Raw genomic sequence first — 20,869 nt, 5'->3', positions numbered from 1 at the left:
GCTGAGAGTGGTGTCTATCAATCATCACTATTATTGGATAGGGGGGGAACGGTAGATTGACTCCTCGCGGGCTTGTTGAATTGAGTTCCAGAAAGAGAAAATTTGCCGTCCAATCTCTTTTCTTCTTTAATTCGGCTTGGCACTTCGTTAGATTGGCTTTTCGTGTTCTCGACTGGAACACTCGGAATTGGTGTAAATTTCAAAATCAAAAAGGGTGGGGAATAGGCGCAAATCGAAATCTGAATACGCAAAAGAGACGGAGATAAGTAAAGGAACAATGAGATTTGCTTAACCAGTAACTGTCCGTAGACTACTGCACGCTGTGGTTAAGTTTGCTTTTGCGTTTACCGGGCGCGTCGTAGTATACCAGACGATGTTCTCCGATTGTACCTGAACGCAACAGATCGGTGGGTCGAAGTTGCATTGGGCGATTCGCTGGTACCCCAACAAACCAACAGCGTCCTGACAACAGTGCAGAGATATGACTAAAGATGGCATGATAGCGCTTAGATACTCTCTGACCTTGCATCGAGGGTATATTATTAGCTTTTTTAGCTCTGAGAGTGCAGAATCTGCTCGACATTACTTGACACCCATGTTCTTCTGGGGAACGAACCGAGCGTTGGAGGTTTTGCCTCTCGGCATTTGGCGTGTCCCATGTAATCTATCTGTATCGTTAGTAGAGGCACACAGGTCAATAGTGCATGCACACACCATAGAGGCCTGCGAAGGATGAGGGGAACAATCCAGTTCGATATACATCTGACAAACTGATGTTCTTCCCACGCATTGCAACGGCGCTTTTTATACCCCCGTGTTTTAGATCCCCATCTCGGATTCGCTGTCGTCTCCGAACCATTGTTCCATGATGATGGACCCCAACGTTTCTCTCAAACACTGAATACTAGCTACACTTACATGTCACCCCACGGTCCCTTACCCACCATAAAGTAAGCGACTGCTGGGTAACTGGGGCCCGTTGTGAAACATCATGGAGGTGGAATGCACATCAGACTCAGCTTCGCCCACAATTTTCCACATCAAGAAAAACATTGATTGGGCTTGGCGGCCTACAGTATAGACGCATATCTTAAGGCGCCCGTTGAGGCTACCAGGCCGTGTTTTCTCCGAACGACCCCCGTCACGCATGCATCCTCGATGCATACACACCACTAGTAGTAATCCATCCAGGGAAATCCGGCGGTTATATCCGATCCACTTCATTTCATCGCCACTGACCTTCCTGTGCGGACCATCGCCCGGGTAGTCACCCTTCCGTAAGGGTATAAACAAGCGTCAGAATCAGATATCTTAATATATCGTTCTATTTAATCCGAGACAAGTAACCCTTGCGGTAGATCATGTCGATCTGCCTCGGAGTCGATTGATTTGAGCAGTATTAACGTAATCTGGTCATGGTATTGAACCATCTCTGTAAGCCGACTATGAGATCATCGGGGTTTGATCGCACATGATTTGTTGATCTATGATAGTCGAGCCAAAACTGATTTTATAGTGTAGGATCAATTGGAAGTACATACAATAGTAAGTGATCGCTACGTGTTCCTTACGGTCACTCCGAACAATATGCCTACTGGACTCATGTATGGTATACAAGCTACAAATAACTGGCAGTGTAGTACGTTTATCCTCAGCATTTTCTCCCCATACTAATGGTGATGTACCTATGATTGACCCCTTCACGGGTAGAAAACATAAACCTGTGTAAAGACCCCTGTTTTCTTTGGATGGTTCTATGACTCTAACCTGAAGTATTCACATGCGGAGCAAGGTAAGACCCTGTCCTAGAAAAGATTTGCAATGCTAATGAATGGCACAGACATCGAATATGAGAACTCCCAAACCTGTCCCTACAGTCCCCCAAATGAGATTTTGGCTCGAATGAAATAATGGCAGTAGCGGATATGTACTCTTGTGTCTTCTTATTTTCAGCTTGGACGTAAAGCCAGCCAGGTACCTCACCTTTCAAAGATGAAATATTGTCCGGCAAACGAATCTCCCTCCGAGAGCAGCATCACGGAGTTAAGTCTAGTAATCGCGCTTCTAGATAACCACCCTATGCCATCGCATACTTCCTGGTCCACTCCCGTGCGATTTCGTCATAGCGTGCGCGGTCATTCTTGTACTGTTCTGCGATACGGCCCTCGACAGCATCATCAGGCATGGGCTCTACGAGCAGCTGACGCGCGAACTCAAGCACCGCTGCGATCTTGGAGCTAGGCTTCCACTCATCAGCCCGCAACATGCCCAGACACATGCTGCCCTTGTCATCGTTGGTCACATTGGGGTGGTAAATCTTGGTCCCGAACGAAACGGATGGCGGCTTGAAGGGGTACTCAGTGGGAAGACTGAGTTTGACTAGGAATCTGCCATTCTGATTCATGGGAATACGGGTCAGTGTTCCACTGCGCTAACATCAAAGCAGGATAGGAGCTCTTCCGTCTCCTAAGACTTACGTGATACGGTGAACCTTCTGGGCCGTCCATATAAACCTTCCATTGGTAGATATCCGACTCGTTAGCTAGCTCGACTGTAATGCCCTCTGGAGGAGACGCTGTGAGCTCAGCTAATTCCTAGTAGATTGATTGTTAGCCCCTCTGTTTGATGAATAGCCACTGGGAGCTCTATCTAGAACGAGACGTGAAACTTGTGCATACCTTGGCTATTCTTTTGCTACCCATCGTTTCAGGTTGTTTTTTGGGAGGGCCCGAAGAGCAAATGTAGGAGGGGAAAATTCAAAAAGAGGGTAATAGCTCTCGAATAGACGGAGCTCTATTGGGTTAGATGATGAAAGTTGGGGGATCTTGTTTAGAAGAATAAAGAATACCCCAGAACTGATACACAGTCAAAGAACCCGTGTGACTAAAGATTGACGCAGGGGTTGAAAGGACCGCAAGCGTTAAAGAGAGTGTGTTGTCCAAAGTCGAGTCATCCACCTTCGAGCTCAAGCAGTTGGCGGGGCCGCCGAGCCGATCAGGCGGGGCGGAAAGTTGAATGAATGGACGACGTCAGAGCGGCCTTGCGTATTGAATGTTTGCTTTATTTAGCAGGGACAGGCTTCATCTTTTCATCCCCTTTTTGTTGGCGCTTATGACACCCCCTCCGCTGAAAAGAAGTCCTTTGCGCACAATTCATGGTGGCAAAGCTATGCGTTCAATTTTGCTAGGATGGCATGTGTGGACCCCTCTGACTATTGGGTACTATTATTGCCGTGTTATTTGCTGTGCAGTGTGCACTATGGCCCCAGGGTTGCATCGGGCGTTACTATTAGAGCTATAATTACCCGCCCCCGCGATCCATGCACAGGATCTCGTCTACACAATACGCTGAATCAATATCACCCAGGAAATAAGTACTCATTGCCGAACTCCAATGGTAAAAAAGTGCTACTACTCTCTTTGTAACATGACCATCAATCCCATAATTCCAAGGAGGACTGTCTTAAGCCACGGGTGCTCGCTGAGCAAAATAGTCACATATCCCACCATGGGGATATACCCCCGTACGCTGCCAACAATGTCTTCCTCGCGATTGAGATAGTCCTGGCCTCGCGCGTACAGCTCAACATCGTCAGCAATGTTGTTGTCGCCCTTAGTAAGAAGCATATTGTTGGGGATCGGTGAGGACCTAGACGGGCAAGGGGTGATCCGTTAGTGATGAGATTCTTGTGACACTTAATGCATCAAAGAGAAGAAAGGGCTGGACATACTCGGAAATCTCCTTCACTTTCTTCGCCTTTCCTTCGATTTCTGGGAAGGTTCTCACGACGCGATGCACAATCGGGATGTCCTTGCCCCGGACATTGTAGACGACGATCTCGCCTAGCTCAGCTCGCGGGCTTCGATTCCATAGGAAAAGTAGATCTCCTCTTTGGAATGCCGGTTCCATACTACCGGATAAAACAACTACAACAGGGCTGGAGGATGCGGTGAACACGGAGAGGCCTTTCCACATCATGAATGCAGTAGAGAGCACCAGCGCGAAGTTCAGTGCCTGGGCAAGTGACTGCCGGGCGTTGGATAGATTCGACGAGAGAAATGACAACATTTTGGCGACCTAATTCGGAGGGACGAGGTCGATTCAATGACCGAAAGATTGAGAATAAAGGCGCTTGTTCAATTGTTTGTTCACGGTCGAGTTGAGAAACAGCTTGTGCCTGTGATTCGCGGCGGACGAAGCTTCGGGGGTTCGAAGGAGAGGATATTCGCGGGTAACGGTGGTATGAAGAGATAACACGTCCGATATTAATGTCGCTCAGTAGTATGTATTAGCCGTGTTACGCTTTTCAACAGACGGCTGCTCGTGGGTGGTTGTCCGCCGGTTGGGCAAAGGGAGAGGTGTCCTTCAATGTTGCCCGTACCAAAAGGCCATGTGGTTCCATCGCGGCTCTCGGTAGCTTTTTCGTGCAGACCCAACCGTGCATTTTGATTGGACTAAACATGAACTATAGTACAACATCCCCATATGAAAAGAATAGTACGACCAACGGACTAGTCGATTTCCAAATTCAGTTTCATGATCATAATCGAGGCTATCTCTATACAGAATGGTATCCGATGAACGGCACAGGGAAATAAACGAAAACCAAGACAAAACAAGGCAAAGCAAAGCAAAACAAAACATAAACTATTTCAGACCCTAGTTGATGGCTGCTGGTCAACCTCCCAAAACCTCTCTTTCTTTCCCTTTTTTGTGACCATACCGACTATATCGAAAGGATCGAAAAGGGTAAGTAGGAATGGCCGATGATCCTCGTAACCGGGTCCCTCCACTTCAGTCACACCATCCGTTGCAAGGTAAATTCGGTTTGAACGTGGAAGCCACCGCATGGGATGGAAGACGTTGAGGAGGGTAGTGTTAAAGAACATAACCACTGTCTCAAATACCCAGAAGAACCATTCATCCTTAAGAATAGGGCTCATATCATCGATGTTGCTAGTGTTCAGACTTGCAGCTGTGAAATACTCAACAGTTCGGTAGATAGTGCGTATGGTGATGAGTGCACAACTGCAATACAACACATAAAGGGCCTTCTTAACCTTAGTATTCAGAACGCCAGCGCGATGGCAGTTGTAGTAAAACTTGGTAGCCAGAGCAACAAACCCCGCCATCAATGCGAGTTGCAAGATCAAGGCAGCTTTGAGTAAAGCCTTTCCTGTATTCTGCGTGCTTTCGGGATTGCTCGTATTAGCAACCAATGCTGCTCCATTTGCTGTTATGATCTCGATCACGATACCCATTGCAATGAATGTGGTGAACACCCGGCCAGGATGTATTGGAGAATGGTAAGGAATATAGTATAGGATACGGCCCAAAGTGAAGAAATTGGCTCCCTCATAAACAGGACTGAAGCTCGGTTAGCTTTTTCAAGAACTTATTTATCGTAAAGAGGACTTACGGCCCAGCTAAAAGGAAGACAGTGCTCGAAATGAAAACACCCAGATCGTCCCAATGCCCGAATGCCCCAATAGTACGCATCACAAACCCTACTGTGAAGAGTAAAGCAGACCAAGGTAGTAGGCCTGTTACTTTCCAGGATTTGTATTTGCTTCATAGGAATAAAATCAGTCTCGAGCCTCGGTGATACAGTAGGTCCAACATACAAGCACTGGTAACCATGCATTATACCGGAGAATGTGAAAAGAATTGCAAAAGCGATCGGGGCGCCTTTGTTTGGCGCATAGTACCAGAGGCTTCCCTCCTCTGTGATTGTTAAGTCAGCGATGAACAGTTGTTGGGGGCAAGTCGGGGGGGAAACATACGGTAGGGCGATCTTTTATCGATCATAGTCCTTAGCTAGCACTGAAGATATAAAAATTCGTATAGAGAGAGAAAATATACTAATATTTGATAACGGGTTGGAAAACAACCAAAATGATAAACACAGTCTAAATTCTTAATTGTTGTTTTAGAAGTTATGGCTATCTATCTATATATCAACAACAGGCCTTCGAGGAGCTATCAACGAGCCACAAGCGAAAACGAGCTGGCCTAAATAGGAAAGGGGAAATATTTCTGGATCTGGTTCACGTTCAGTACAAGCCTCAATGAGTGCCCAATGACACAGTCATCCTCACGAGACCAGCCTCAATCTAAATTGTGGTAGTGGATTTAGTGGGTACCGTTCTTTCTGGGTTGGTTTAAGCAATTTATCTTACCCAAACCAAACAGTTTCTGGAAATGAGGCTAATTTTAAATGCCATACTTGTTGTCATCTGAAATTGCACTGGAGGCTTATTACGTCTGGGATCGTCAATGAGGATCAAAAGATGCTACCGGGCGCATGCATGGTGACATGGACTTCGCAAGTCGCCATCTATTTTGTGGTTCCGCTTAACGAATACGAGAAGGGCTGAGCCAAGTAAGTGACCAGAGGAGGTACTAGGCTATCACGAGGCGGAACCTCGTATAGAGAGTTTCGAAGTCATGAAAAACAGACCCTGACAGTGGACAATGTATGAGGTGTGTTGTTTGACGTAACAAAAGTGGTATTGCTTAGGGCTGCACCTCGGGATGCAGGATTTTGGCCTGATGAAGGGGGCATGAACCCCATTTCCCCTGATGAGGATAGTTGCCTGGGCAACATGACACTAACCTAAAGGGGCATGACTGCCTCAGCATGACATCTGAAAGTGGAAACCCATCAACTGCTTCACGTTATCACGATCCGACTAACCAGGCCAACGTGGAGACAGCGATACTAACCCACTTGTTGCTGTCGTGTCTCCTCCTATGTGAACAGCCGACAGACAAGGACCCGCAGCTATGAATCCAGCGAAACCCTCTCAATCGTCACTATTTCAGGTGTACCTCCGCCTTCGTCCGCCCATCTCTCAGCAAGATGACCAGGTTGAACGATGCTTAACAGTCGAGTATCCAGAATCTCAAGATGTCGTTGAAATTGACCAAGAGACTCCAGCTCCAGCGGCAACTCATATTATTTTACAACCACCAAGCGATGCTAGAAAGCGGGCAGTTGAGAAATTTGGCTTTACCAAGGTTTTCGAAGAGTCGGCTTCTCAGTTAAGTGTGTTCGAGGACACGGGCCTCGATTCAATTATACGGGGAGTGTTGCTTGAGGGAAGGGATGGCTTGGTCGCTACATTAGGTGTGACAGGAAGTGGAAAGGTAGGATCAAACGGAGCAAGATATGAAGCGGTGCTGACGGCCATGTATAGAGCCACACCATCTTGGGCTCGAAGACCCAAAGAGGCCTCACCCAGATGAGTCTCGATGTGATTTTCAAATCGTTAGCATCGACAATCAAACCACCAGATAATTCTATCAATCCCCTTCTTTTGTCCTCAGTTGCGTCGTCGGACCAGTCAGAATCGCAGATATTCACGGCACAGACGTTTCTCGAGGCTGTGTACGGAGATCAAAGTGCCGATCGTGGTAGGAATTCTAGAGCACAGACCCCAATGAGCTCCTCCAGAGCTCAGACTCCTCTGACGGTATGCTTCCCTCCCCAGCGCCAATTGCTCAGGTCCTCGGTTTTGCGTCCTCAAGTCCCCTCTCCAAGTCCTTTTTGCGGCCAAAATGTGGTGTATAGCCTACGCAATGGATATTCCCCAATCTTGAGCCACATGAGCCGCCTTAGCCAAAATCTCGCCATCAAAGCGAGCCCTAGACAGATGGTCCCTGGCTTTTCCCTTGCACTTTCATACACTCAGCCTACCTTGATTGAGCTGAATCGCGCTAAACAATCTCAACACTTAAAGGAACCGGCCCCTGCCATTATTTTCCCTCGCCGTAATCTGCCCCAGCGGCCAAATGTTCCACCTCGTTCGCCCGATGTTAGCCATCTCACATTGGAACTGAACCCTAACTCTGAATATATTGTACTGGTGTCAATGTATGAAGTCTATAATGACCGCATCTTTGACCTCTTGTCGCCAGCGATAGTGCCAGGCCAAGGTAGTACCGTATCGCGAGGGGGAACCACCCAGAAGGACAGACGAAGACCCCTCCTTTTCAAGTCTACTGAAGGATCTCCCGACAGAAAGGTTGTCGCGGGCTTACGCAAAATAGCCTGCAGTAGTTACGAAGAGGCACTGGCCATCCTCGAAGTCGGACTTACTGAGCGCAAAGTCACAGGTACTGGCGCAAACAGTGTCAGTTCCCGAAGCCATGGATTCTTCTGCCTCGAAGTTAAGAGAAGGATGCGCAACAAGAGAACAGGAGAAGAAACATGGATGGGCAACACTCTCACAGTGGCAGATCTTGCTGGTAAGGTGACAAATAAAGGCATATCGGAAAGATGCTAACCGTTTTCTAGGCTCCGAGCGTGCAAGAACCGCCAAAACAGCTGGATCTACCCTGGCTGAAGCGGGCAAAATCAACGAAAGTCTGATGTATCTCGGTCAATGCTTACAAATGCAGAGTGAGATACAAGAGGGGAAGGTACGATTCACTTTCACGCTTACGAGCGTCCGCTTCTGTCTTGCTAATTATCATAGACTGCGCTGGTCCCATTCAGACAATGCAAGCTCACCGAGCTACTATTCTCAAACTCATTCCCATCATCTAATCAGACGTCTGGTCCCAATCGCCACCCGCAAAAGGCAATTATGGTAGTAACCGCTGATCCCCTCGGGGACTACAACGCAACTTCGCAGATCCTGCGTTATTCGGCGTTGGCGCGGGAAGTCACTGTGCCCCGGGCTCCATCTGCGACCGAGTCTGTCTTCTCTGCTACAGTTGAACCTCGCAAATCTTCTGTTAGCGGACGCTCTACACCGAATATGGCAACCAGTGAAGAGCTCGACAAAGCATTAGCCGAAATCAACAGACTGATGAAGGAGAATGAGGCACTTTCCGTGAGATTAGCAGAAGAAGAGATCATGAGAGCAGAATTAGATGTGAGACTGAAATCTACCGAAGAAACATGTCTCATGATCGAGCAGGAAGTGCGCGAAGAGTGCTGGGCCGAAATGGATGAGAGGATGGAAGAAGAGAGAAAGAAGTGGCAAATTGCTCTGGAGGAACAGGTGAGCACCTTGACTTGTAGACAACTTTTACAATTTCGCTGATCGTTGCAGGCTGGCCATAACGATGAACACCTTGATAAGAAGATCGAACTATTGTCTCGTGGCTTCCAAGGTACTGTTTCCACGCCTTCCCTTATCCCTCGATGGTCTGTGGTCAAACTAACAGGTGCACCTAGTCCATACAGATCCCGAGCCTTCTAAGGATGAGAAGGTGGAAGAACTGGAGTTTGAAATTGACCAGCTTCGCAGCAAGGTTACATCATTGGAACGTGAACTGATGTGCCGGTCTCCTACAAAGAAGTCTAAATCCAAGAATACGCTCGAGCCGTCTCGCAACTCCAATATTCTTGGTCGCGAAAGTGACATTGACATGGCTCTCCAGCGGATGGATCAGTTGAAGCTTGCAGACAGCATGTTCTCTCCTGCTCCACCTGCGAACTCCCCTGGGAAGAGGCTAAGAAAGATGGCAACCCGCAAATGGGATTTTGCCCCCGAGGAAGACATCTAAATCCCCTGATGATATATTCCGTGAAGTCGGATTGAAGTTTTGACACGCCCTACCCCATGTTCATCTTTCTTTGACTTGACACATTGGAACGCTTATTTACTGTACATTATATGAAAAGGATCATGGGCGTTATGCTTTGGCTTGTGATGTTACGACATTTCATGTATAAATATTAATTCTTGTTTATGGTACACATTTTAAAATACCACCTTTACCGTATACTTCCTCGCACCTGAACGCCTTTTACCATAGCAAATTAGAAGCAGATGATAGAAATCGTGCAGCCGTAGGAGTTGGCCCTGAGATATCAGTGAAATCATGAAAAAAAGCTTTAGAGTCTGAGCGCCTCAGATATCCATTGCCTCAGAATCAGACACATGGTCACTTTCCTGGTCAGCCTCAGGAGCTGCGGGTTGCTCGCCTCCCTCGTCGACTTCCATTTGGTTGGGTTCGTTCCCGTCAACTTCGCCCTCAGGCTCGCCATCACCTTCCCCCAGCGCTTCTTCTTCCCCAGCGGCTTCATTATCCTCTTCGTCTTCTCCTTCGCCTTCACCCTCGCCCTCTCCGTCAATCTCGCCTTCATCGCCTTCAGCACCCTCTTCGCCTTCCTCTACCATGGTCTCACCTTCATCACCAAGATCAGCATCTTCCTCCCTATCACCGTCTTCTTCCCCGTCGCCGGCCACTTCATTAGCTCCGTCCCCATCAGCGCTGGCTGGTGCCGACATTTCCACCTCCGGATCCAAAGATCCCCTATCCTGTAGATTAGGGAACAACAAGCTGCGCTCTGCCGCAAGCTTAGACAATTTCTCATCATCTATCTCACTCAGCTCGCTTTCATCATCGGCACTGTCATGCAAGCTATTGGGGATATCGCTCTGTTGCCCCGAGGCCAGCTCATCAGCCGCCGCAGCGGACGTAGCTGTATCCTTCGTTTGCTCGGGAGCGGAAGTGACTGCGCCGATGGCGTGTGATGGTTCACTTTCTGCAGCGGTTGGTGCTTTGGCAACAGGAGCGCGAGGCGCGAGTTTGCGTTGGACAATTGTCTCGGCCCGTTTCTGTATGTCCCGTCTTGCAATGCCCTTTGTACGGCCACGGGGTGCCGGGGCTTCGGATGCAGGCGCAGAAGTCGGGGGCGTAGGGGTGTCTGCGGCACCATCGCTGGCCATGAGGAGGTGGTCTACCTTCATTTTCTCTTTGTTTTCTTCGTTCGCTTGTTCGATGACGTTGGGCATGTTGACCTCGTATAGGCGGGAGTAGATGTCGGCGATGAGATCTTCTAATAAGGAGACTTTCATGAGGTTGTTGTTTAACTTCTTCAGCTCGACGGCATCGCGAAGAAGTTCGAGGAGTGTTATGCTCTCTGGAGCTAACTGCGAGAGGCCTTCTAGGCGAGCTGTGTTTGCGACGAATTCGTCCCATCCGATGGGTTTGAAGACGCTTTCGTCATGTCCTTCGTTGATGTTTCCTGCTTTTCGTATGACTCGTGCATAGGTTAGACAGAGGTCTTCCCATAGTTTGGCATGGTTGATGAAATCGCCCTGCTTTTTCCTGACCCGACGAAGTAGTTGGTCGAGGCTTGCACGATCATCCAGCTGTTCTAGTAGAGCCACGAAGAAATACACGTATCGTGCCGTGTAGACGAAGTGTCTTCCGGGACGCTCATTCTCAGGCCTCCACACCTGGATCGTCATTGTCTTTGTGAATATCTGGTGTGTAAGTTCACCCTTGGCTCCTGCAGCTGCAGCAGCGTCCTTGTCATCATCATAGGTGATATGTGCAGCCTAGTCCAGGTAAGCCTTGGTTCGTGACAGCTAATAAATAGTGCAGATGATTAGACTTACCCTGACAGTCATGCGATGATGCCAGTTCGATTTGTCGGCATGCTTCAAGTTTCGAATGACAGCCAATATGTATGGCTTCCAAGGGGCACCTTCCTCCGGAGGTGGCACCTTTCGTGCCCAAGGAGTGGCCACAAGAGTCTTGCTTCCTTCAGCCGGCTGGAAAGAAAAGTTAACTGCCGCTCACACATGGTCAAAGCCAACCCTGGGGGATGTTGCGTACCGTAACTACTCCTCTGTGCACAAGTTTGTGAACAATAGATACGAGCTTATAGTGAGGCTCGAAGATAGGATCGGACCGAGAATCCCTCTTCTGGGGCAGTGCATCAATAGCATCGAGCAGAGAATCTAGGAGATCATCAAGGTGAATGTGCCTTGATGTGCCCCTGACGGAATCATCACAGCTGAACATCTTCCAGAGACATTTACTTAGCATGTAACGAGTCCTAAGTCACAGTTAGTCGCCACATTGTCAGTTGTAGCTAAGGAAAGACATACATCCAACTCTTGGGTTTATTGGGAATGGCACGCTTAAGGAGGTAGCTGGCAAGGTTCCAGACGGAGTACAACCTCATCTCCTTGAAGGGGAGCGCTTCATACATCTGCTGGTTTTCCTCACTATTGTAATGTCGAGTAAAATCGGAAAGGCTAAAAGCCGCCATGGATAAGGGTTCTCGAGACGATGAGTACAGACGAATTCCAAAGTCAGTGTAGAGGTCGGATATAAGTGCTCGAGTCTCTGGCGTAGGATCGGCGTTTCTTGCTGCCGTTGCAACGGCCATAGCATAGCAATGGATTGCATAGCGTTGCCAAGTCACCAACTCTGTCCGGTTATTATTAATCTTGTCTGCAGACCACGTTATGTCCTCCTCCAGCTTCGAATCATAAGTCTGGGCAAGTCGATACCATGATTCCCATCTTTGAGTGTTGTGTTCCAAATCCTGTCTGAACCATGTGATAGCTTCGTCAAGGTCAGTGGTTGGAATGGGGTTAAGACGCTTCTGGGAGCGGAATTTGGTCAGCGCAGCATGTCCCAACAGGAAGTACCACCCATTCTTCGCAATGACCGCACTCTCGGTGGGCACCGGGAGCAACGCAAGATCTTCAACTCCCCGAACGGCACGGAAGATTTCAGTTGGGTTTAACGGAGATTTTAAGTAAGCTGTCAGAATGCGCTTATTGTAGGATAGTGGGGGTGATGATTTTGTGGTGCCGATGGCCTGTTGCATCTTTTCAATGGTGTACTTCAAGTCGGATTTTGACAGATCCCTGATGTTCATTTTCTTCGCCTGCTTCATGACAAAGTCAATCATCAGAATAGCTGTCGAGCGATCCAATTTCTCCGGTGGACAGCCATGGTCCTCCAGATAACCATCAACCGGTGACAATTTGATACCGTGTATGTCGTAAAGCAGTTGACAAATATCATACTCATAGTCCGATTTGTCATCCAAAGAGAAAATCTCGGATTTGACAAGCTTAAGAAACTGCTTGTGGGAACGTTTGCACATCATCCTGATGCCTAAAGCATTGTGCACAGAGCGCAAGTAAAGAATGCGGTCCTCGAGGGGCGTCTCGAAGAGCTCTGGGTTCTGCGCAATAGCTTCTCTCAAAAGGGTATAATGGAGGATCCAACAACGGACGTGCATATCCCGCAGCTTATCTCTGAAGCTTTCCAATGACTTTGCCAACGCTCCGCGTACGTCGGAGCCAGATAGCTGGCCCACACGAACCGAATCTTCATAAAGCACGAAACTATGAAGTAGCTTCAATACTAGTGTTACTGCAGATAGCGATGACTTGACGTGGTCCATATCAAAACATTCGTATGCTTTGGTTGGCTCCTGTAAAACTGCTGTTACGGTCTTATTCAAAATTCCATCGAGAGATTTTAACCAACGGAGCAAAGTGATTTGGCGGTGCTCACTAGGCTCTTCTAGATGTGCCGGGTTCCAAAGCTCTCTCACAATAGTTTCAATACTCCGCAGGTAGCATGACACAATTTTCGGTGCGTAGTCGATCTTCTTGTACGCGTCTTGTAGCCTCTTCCATAGGAAAAGCCTCAAAGTAGCATCTCCTCGATCTAAGAAAGAGCCCATTTCGTGAAGCTGTGACGTCGGTAGAGAATGACCCTGTTCCTCTGAGGTGTTTTCTTCAACAAACTGGACCGAACCAGGTTCCAGGATAGGTTCTATGGTTTCGATGAGTCCTACAGGGTCTTCTGATTCAGTGTTAAAGATTCTCATGAAGAAGTCCATAGACTCCAGCTTCGAAATCTCTTGATCAACGGCCTCAATCGATATTTCCGGCATAATTGCGTTGTTCACTAGGTTTATCACTGGCTCCTTCAAGCGACTAAGCAAGCGCTTCAGCTCCTGAAGGCAAAGTAATACGTGTTCCCGCTCGGCGTCCGTTGTCATGTTCGAATGGAATGTGGATGCCCAGATATGGCGAAGAACGATATTATCCTGATAACTGCCGGGTGTAGAGTAATCCATGAAGTGAGTCAGTGAGGTACGCGCTAGCAAGCTCCACCGTGCTAAACGATCTTTTTGTTGTACCCTGATTCCTTGATCAATTTCACTGTTTGGGTTGTTAATGGAGGCGTATATATCAAGATGGAGCTCAAACATGGCTTGAATCATCTCGAGATATGCGAAATGATTCGTGGTGTATTCAAACGGCGTGTCAGCGCTAGCAGCAAGGATTCGGCGTTCAAGAGTCTCAACGTGTTCGCTCATTCCCTTGTATATGTTTTCATCCTCTTGTATCAATATTTGCACCACCGTCTCTTTCAGTGCATCTGGCCACTGGAATAAAGTGTATGTGGAATGCATGTTAGGGAAGTTTGAAGTGCCAGATACGCCATCCTCCGTAGAAACACACCCGTAATCTGGCATGAGAAGGCATTTGAGCCACTCCAAAGCGGCTTCACGGAGGTGAAACCATCCTTCATTGATGGTATTCATGAGCATGAGTAGTTCCTCAGTACCGGAGAGAACTTGCTTCATCCCTAGCTTCCGAGCAGACTTCCTGGAGTGCTCCAGGAAGATAGCCAGCCCAGACTTGCCCATACCTTGAATGTCTTGAAGTGCTGCAACATTATCACATTGGAGTGTCGCCTGAGACTTCCCTTCATCCCAACCCGTCATAATGTGTCTCAAATCTCGAGGCAGTATGTACTCAGCCTTCCCATTGATTTCACTATCTGGAAGGTCTTTCCCATCGGTAGTAGGGGAAATTTGTTTCCTCAGCTCATCAACTGACCCTAAGTCTTCAATCCCGAACTTGGTCAACAGAGACTCAACCGTACCGAACACCCATTCGTCCGCTCTAATGAAAGCCTCTAGACGGTCTTCATAGTATTTGTTATGGTCAAACGAGACTTCATCAGCTTGTAATGAAGCCTCTGCGTGTGACTCTCGCAGACGGGTCCTTCTGCTCTTGGATCGAACGCTTTCAGTCTGATCCTCGGCGACGGCTGATGCAGAAGATCGCTTTCGTGCCCCATTGGTCGATGATTTAGGGTCAGGATCGTCGGCATTTGGAGTTTCCTGTTGATTAGATATCTCGGGAGATTGTGACGTCTGGATCTCCAATGATTCTATAAGTTGCTTTTCAGCCCGTTGATCAATAGATGAGTGGTCATCCGCGTGTTCTGCAGTTGAGTCCAGCGCTTCATGTTTCACAGATGGATGAACGTCCATGGTGCTATCTTCCCCCGACATGTGGATGGTTTGCTTCTGGCTACTTTGAACCTCTTCATCCTGTGCCTTTAATGGCTGATCTTGAATCTGTGTTTCTTTGGTCGCCGTAGCTTTCAGCTCGGGGCTAAGAGCTGGTATTGAAACGCAGACTGCAGTACCAGGGCTTACATCAATAGTGCCCTGCTCCTCATCCGTTAACGCTTGAAGGATGGTCTTGCCAAGATCGGCCCATGTTGGTGAAAGAGGCTTCAGATCATGTCGTGTGGCGCTTAAAGCTAGGGGGCTTTTCGACGGAAGGACATCCTGAAGGTTGTTGGGTAATCCAGGCAGATACGGGTAAGGGTCACTTTGGCGCTTGAGAAATTTGAGAAGGGCTTTCTTGGGTTTCTTAATCGGGACTTGGCAAACCGATATTCTATCTTGCAGCGACAGCAACGTTTCCCGAAGACGCTCTTCTGCAAAAGTTTCCTCCAAGCCTAGCTGTTCCGTTCGGACCTCCAGGCGATTTTCATCATCTGCCAGGACACTTTCCAAGCAGTAGCGGACTAAGCGATAGCTTTGTAAAGTACTGCAAAGCCTGGCGCTTTGTCTCCAAAGGTTAAGGTCTGTGTCATCACGTTCCAGGGCTTCAGCGAAGGACGTCAGGGCAGTGTTCGCACGCTCAGCAATTTCAGCCGAGAGATCTTGAGTGGCGTCTGACGCCTGGGCAGCATTCTCTATAATGGCGCGCAAAGAATCTAGTACGAACTGCCCGTGGTTTTTATACGCAAGATAGATGGTCTGCAGCAAAGTACTGGATGTGGAATCATTGATATCGTAGTCTGCTAGCGGTCCACCACCGTCTGCATTACCAACATAGTCGGATGTTTCCGCCAATTCAAGCTCGGTTGCAGCTCTTTTGTAGTCGGAGAGAGACTCCGGGTACTTGAATATTTCCGAACTAAGAAGAGCATCATATGCTTCCGCCGCTTGAGCGTAGAAGTGGGGACCCTGTGAGTGAAGCTTCAGGGCATTTTGGTATAGCTTGAGAGCTTCCTCAATTTGGATTTCCTTAGTGTCATCAACCTCTTCTTCTACCGCCTCGGCGGGCTCGATGTTCAATGCGGCCCAGCTTGACATGTTGCAGTTTATTCAGGCTGCAGGGAGAATCCAGACATCGGTAACAGTCTCGACAGCATCTCCCGAAAAGGGAAGCCAGTCCCTATATTTGATAAGACTAAGCCGTGGGGAGGAAAAGGTAAAGCAGGATAGAATCCAAGCTGTCCGGGTCTAGCCCGTGACTGGGGACACGCATTTCACGCGTTCCGACATTGAATTACCCAAAGAGGAATAGACCGGTGCCTGAGGACCCAGCCCGTCCACCCCCAGGCACTAATCAACTGAGGTGACGACGACTTGTTTGTTCCTGCGCCATCTGTCCTTCAAGCACGATTGATGAGTCCGTTGTAGTACTTGGTGCTTTCTGCTTTTTCTCTTGATTTAAGTTCGGCCTGCGCTTTTCCATGCGCCATGGTTGCGCCAGCTGTCCCCGAGTATGCATTTCCCCTCGCTTTGTGTGTTCCTGAGACCTGTTATCAACTGCATTCGGGCCACCATTGACTTTGGCGCTGACCCTTGAAATCGCTGTCAGACTCTACGAAGAGGAAGACCTCTTCGCCGCTGTCGATGCACGTACCGAATCCCTACAGAACTTGCGCGAATTAGGTCCGCCAGACCTGGTGTATTTGGTCAAACAACCCAAGACCAATTCGACCCGTCAGGTGCGTTTCTGGGAGCCTCCGGTCGCTCATTCAACGAACGGCTTTCTCGGAGGTTGAGTGATGACAATTATTAACGGAAGACGATTCTCACAGACCGGAGTCTATCACCATGTCACTGGCATTGATGCTTCATCGTCCGCTAGCTTGGCCGCCTATGTAAATACGCTCACCTTCTCCCCCCTCGATAAGACGCACAAAGTGGTTTCAGGGATATACTGGTCAGGGCACTTGCAAAAACGACTTCCATACAGTTAGAGGTGTTAACAGATTTACAGTTGCTACAATGCCTTCTCCCACCTTGACATGCGTGTCGAAGTCAAAATTCCCGGTAGTCTCGAGAGCTACTGCATCGACGAGCGCGGGGACAAACGTGTTGCAACTGAAGCTCTGTGGTTAGAGACATTTCTATGCGGAGTCTTGCGAGCCTATACCTATGCGGACGACGGTAGTGGAGATTCGATTCGAAAGATCGTCGGAGTGCGTCGATTCAACCCAGTCACAAATACAGAGATGGAGCACAAGTTCATGGATGCTGCGGAGCGGCTTTTCTTCTTGGGTATGGTACACGATGATTTCGATGCGCGCTTATACTAACAATGCAATAATAGGTAGGCAGCTGAGCTCCGATCCTGAGACACAAGTTCCCAACACCGTCAGCAATCATCTTACTGCGGGCCTTTTGAAATATATTCGCACAACGGGACGCTACACATCTGGCATAAATCTTCTAGAAAAGCTCCGTATACGGGATGTTGAGGTCTCTTCCCTGCTAGCCCGGGTTCTCATAATGGCAGATGAGGAGGTGCAAGCAGTACGGTTGATGTACGACTCACTGCAGGACGTCCCCATGGACTATGCATTGCTCGACTGCCAGGCAGCCTTCTGCCAGAGTAAGGGAGAGGGGGAAATGGCTTTGGAATGCGCGAAGCGGGCTGTGACTGCTGCGCCCAGCGAGTTCAGCACTTGGGCACGACTGGCCGAAGTGTATGTGAACTTGGAACAATGGGACCTCGCACTCCTTACATTGAATTCATGCCCGATGTTTACGTACCAGGATAAAGACACCCCTCGCATGCCCCAGCCGTCACGCATCATGCTTCCTATCCTCGCAGAGAGCATGTTGGATGAGATTGATGAGGGCCAACCAAAGCAGGGGGACCCACACGACTATGTCCATCCTTCTCTACGAAGACTGCACGCTGCCGCATACCAGGGGACATTCCTGAAAGCATATAACCTGTTAACCAAGATTGCTGCCGCGATCGGCTGGGATCAGCTTCTGAAGATTCGCAGTGAAGTGTTTGTTATGGAAGAGGAGTATCGGGTCGAACGGCAGCATTCAACCTCTAAGTCTATACGGCGCAGCAGTTCTATAGCGACCAATGGTAACGAAGAACAACAAAATGGCACCAACGCTGATGAAGAGGATGAGAATCCGGAAGCTGGCCCCAGCGAAAACAAAGAGGAGCAAGCAGGAGACTCTATCGAGAAGCCAGAACAGACGATGGCCTCCGAGGTCGTGAAGTCTGGTAAGGAAGAAGTAAGTTACAAACGCCGTCTGCCAGCAGCATGTAATCTTATACTAATCGCCACAGCCCGACCCTTCGCATTCGTCATACTCAGAGTTCCGCAACAAGCGTCTCTGTGAAAGGTGGCTCGACAATCTCTTCATGGTTCTCTACGAGGATCTTCGCATTTACACCATCTGGCGCACAGAGATGGCCCAGTACCGCCAGCAGGCCATTGAATACAAGAAGTCTGCGACGGAATGGGAAATCCTGGGCGAATTAGCAGAGCGACTGCATCATTTTGACGAGGCGATCGAGGCCTACCAACACTGTATGGCCATCCGGTTCTCTCCCAAGGCCATGCGAGGCATTCTGAAGTTGTACGAGAGTAAGCACGATACGAGAGGGATGCTAGGTGCACTAATTCGACTTATTGCCTGGCAGTACCGCTGGTACTCAGAGGTATGTTTACTTCCAATAACACTCCGCCGAAGGCCATCAACTAACCAAACACAAGTTTTCTCCTGAACTACTCTATCTTATCCGCAAACTCATCGAGGACGAAGGTGCCGTCAAGGTGCGCAGCATTGTCCAGGCGACCAATCTGCCACAGCCCGTACTTGACCTCACCCATCAGTATTGCCAACTGTGCGCCACCTTCCGTAGCAGCGGCAGCGATGGCTAAATATGACCCGTATATCTTAGTGGATAGCTACCCACCAGCAATGAAGTCTTTAGTTAGCGGAATTATATTTACGTATACAGGCAAGGCATCGTTGGCGGATAGTTATTGATTATCATGATGTCTTCCCTCTTACGTGGCCTCCCCCTTTCCCCTTTTCTTCTGTGTCTTTATTTTATCATTCATTTTCCTTACGTCGGACACCCTGTTTGGAGAACTAATTCCCATAGAACCAATTTATGCTGTATGACTTTTCTTTTCCGGTGCCTTTTAAGTCGCCCGCCCTGCTGTTTGCCTCCTCGTATCACATATATTGCCCTAAATCATGCCCATAGGCGACGAAAAATCGTGGTAGTTGGGGGTTTACAAGTTCTATTTCTCTGTTCCCAAAGGGAGCAAGTCTAGTTGAGCACATTTAGAACCCTCGAAGGCTAAGTTGTCGGCCATTTAATCCATTATAGAAGAGATATTAAAGAGCGCATCTTATAATAGAAGGACGGCACTATTGACCGACCAATTTCATTGAATAGATATAAGCTAGCCAACACCGTACCCAAGTCCAATTACAGCCGGAACCAAATTATTTGACGTAAAGATTACAGCTCCCCAAACCAAGGGACATTCACTCGTTCTCCTCTTCGACTCCAGTGTCGACTTCAGGTTCCTTCGGAACAGTGTCACCCTTGGTCTTGGCTGCAGAGGAAGCAGGGCCACTGGTTTTGGCTGTCTCCTCGGGCGCTTCTTCTTCACCTTCATCTTCTTCCTCTTCTTCTTCGTCGTCCTCTCCGACTCCGTTTTCACCGGCCTCTTTGCCGTTTGCTTTTACTTCTTCCTCACCTTCTTCGTCTTCAGCTGGAGCGGCTGCTGTCTTGCGTTTCTTGGGAGCAGGGGGGCCTAAAGATTCTGCATGTCAGCTTGTGTTTTCTGGAGAATAGTGTATCTAGGTGTAGGAAGGTGAAGATCGGAAGGAGGTCGAGTAATTCAGAGAGATAGGGAATAGACGTGCGCTTACCTTGGTCTTCAGCAGGTTCTTCTTCTTCCTCTTCCTCTTCTTCATCGGAAGGAATCTCCTCTTCACTTCCTTCTTCTTCTTCTCCTTCGCTCTCGCCTACTTCCGAGTCCTCATACCTGTTCATCACTACCGTTAGTCGATACGCTATCTCTCAATGCAGGGATAGATATGATAAACACAACGAATGCATCACAGGCAACAGGATTAATACGCCAAGCCAGACCGTTCGACGGACAGAAATCCAAAACAGACGGGATGATGGATATCCATGCGGCGCACCAAAGGCGACCAAGAGTTGAATGATGATAGGATGACAAGGATGGTGAGGAGAACGCGCGTTGATGGATGCGCGGATGCGCATAGATAAAGGGATAGAAGCGCAGTGCAACTTACTCTTCTTCCTCCTCGCTCTCATCGCTAGGGAGCGCCTGGAGCTCTTCCTCTTCTTCGGCTTCTTGCTTTCTCTTACGGGTGGACATGATGTCTTAGGAACTAAGTAGATTGGAAATGGATGGAAGAGATGAAATGTGAATTTGTGATAGAAGGCTAGTCAATGGCGCGTGTATATTCTGATAACACAGCGGTTGCGCTGTGAGAATCGAGAGGAAATAAGGTAGCGAGAAGGGGAGGAGGATAGGTAGGAGAGAGGGAGAGAAAGGAAAATGGGAGGAGAGGGAGGGAGAGGGCGAAATAAAAGAGAGAGCAGATGGGGGAGTCAAGTACTACCCACGGCAGCAGCAGGGAGATTAAAGCCTCAGTCGGCGAGGGAAGGGGGGGGGAAGGGACGGAATGGGTGAGCAGTAGGCCTCTTACTTCAGCGATTGGAGGAAAGGAGGGTGA

The 20,869-nt window shown here is 48.6% G+C and overlaps 7 protein-coding genes across 7 annotated transcripts; 2 read left to right on the top strand and 5 right to left on the bottom strand.

Moving 5' to 3' along the window:
• Positions 1 to 167: 167 nt before the first annotated feature.
• Positions 168 to 1,025, bottom strand: BDV37DRAFT_104807 (uncharacterized protein). Its single transcript, XM_032078245.1, has 3 exons — positions 715 to 1,025; positions 617 to 664; positions 168 to 522 (listed from the first exon to the last, which is right to left on the bottom strand). Exons 1-3 carry the CDS (start codon positions 857 to 859, stop codon positions 311 to 313), a joined length of 405 nt encoding a protein of 134 aa, XP_031942028.1. The 5' UTR covers positions 860 to 1,025; the 3' UTR covers positions 168 to 310.
• A 1,052-nt stretch (positions 1,026 to 2,077) lies between these two features.
• sec11 (signal peptidase complex catalytic subunit SEC11) lies at positions 2,078 to 4,068 on the bottom strand (the record flags this gene model as incomplete). The annotated part of the gene is made up of 4 exons (XM_032084682.1): positions 2,078 to 2,395; positions 2,478 to 2,594; positions 3,498 to 3,648; positions 3,731 to 4,068. The coding sequence occupies 4 exons, from the start codon at positions 4,066 to 4,068 to the stop codon at positions 2,078 to 2,080; spliced, it is 924 nt and encodes a 307-aa protein (XP_031942027.1).
• Positions 4,069 to 4,652: 584 nt separating this feature from the next.
• Positions 4,653 to 5,808, bottom strand: BDV37DRAFT_271170 (putative RTA1 domain protein; the record flags this gene model as incomplete). The annotated part of the gene is made up of 4 exons (XM_032084681.1): positions 4,653 to 5,367; positions 5,420 to 5,569; positions 5,625 to 5,724; positions 5,784 to 5,808. 4 exons carry the CDS (start codon positions 5,806 to 5,808, stop codon positions 4,653 to 4,655), a joined length of 990 nt encoding a protein of 329 aa, XP_031942026.1.
• Positions 5,809 to 6,521: 713 nt separating this feature from the next.
• Positions 6,522 to 9,631, top strand: BDV37DRAFT_246770 (kinesin family protein). The gene is made up of 7 exons (XM_032081788.1): positions 6,522 to 7,149; positions 7,200 to 7,475; positions 7,743 to 8,250; positions 8,300 to 8,424; positions 8,481 to 9,011; positions 9,063 to 9,123; positions 9,188 to 9,631. The coding sequence occupies exons 1-7, from the start codon at positions 6,787 to 6,789 to the stop codon at positions 9,517 to 9,519; spliced, it is 2,196 nt and encodes a 731-aa protein (XP_031942025.1). The 5' UTR covers positions 6,522 to 6,786; the 3' UTR covers positions 9,520 to 9,631.
• A 29-nt stretch (positions 9,632 to 9,660) lies between these two features.
• hir3 (putative transcriptional corepressor of histone genes (Hir3)) lies at positions 9,661 to 16,266 on the bottom strand. Its single transcript, XM_032081787.1, has 4 exons — positions 11,859 to 16,266; positions 11,584 to 11,806; positions 11,364 to 11,519; positions 9,661 to 11,303 (listed from the first exon to the last, which is right to left on the bottom strand). Exons 1-4 carry the CDS (start codon positions 16,184 to 16,186, stop codon positions 9,867 to 9,869), a joined length of 6,144 nt encoding a protein of 2,047 aa, XP_031942024.1. The 5' UTR covers positions 16,187 to 16,266; the 3' UTR covers positions 9,661 to 9,866.
• A 512-nt stretch (positions 16,267 to 16,778) lies between these two features.
• On the top strand, positions 16,779 to 19,287 carry BDV37DRAFT_104671 (ChAPs family protein). Its single transcript, XM_032078243.1, has 5 exons — positions 16,779 to 17,045; positions 17,103 to 17,383; positions 17,436 to 18,367; positions 18,423 to 18,797; positions 18,853 to 19,287. The coding sequence occupies exons 1-5, from the start codon at positions 16,888 to 16,890 to the stop codon at positions 19,018 to 19,020; spliced, it is 1,914 nt and encodes a 637-aa protein (XP_031942023.1). The 5' UTR covers positions 16,779 to 16,887; the 3' UTR covers positions 19,021 to 19,287.
• Positions 19,288 to 19,530: 243 nt separating this feature from the next.
• On the bottom strand, positions 19,531 to 20,589 carry BDV37DRAFT_104685 (uncharacterized protein). The gene is made up of 2 exons (XM_032078244.1): positions 20,423 to 20,589; positions 19,531 to 19,911 (listed from the first exon to the last, which is right to left on the bottom strand). The coding sequence occupies exons 1-2, from the start codon at positions 20,442 to 20,444 to the stop codon at positions 19,640 to 19,642; spliced, it is 294 nt and encodes a 97-aa protein (XP_031942022.1). The 5' UTR covers positions 20,445 to 20,589; the 3' UTR covers positions 19,531 to 19,639.
• Positions 20,590 to 20,869: the final 280 nt, after the last annotated feature.

This window comes from Aspergillus pseudonomiae (genome assembly GCF_009193645.1).
Source record: "Aspergillus pseudonomiae strain CBS 119388 unplaced genomic scaffold BDV37scaffold_28, whole genome shotgun sequence".
Classification (NCBI taxonomy): domain Eukaryota; kingdom Fungi; phylum Ascomycota; class Eurotiomycetes; order Eurotiales; family Aspergillaceae; genus Aspergillus; species Aspergillus pseudonomiae.
This window is presented reverse-complemented; position numbering and strand designations above follow the sequence as displayed.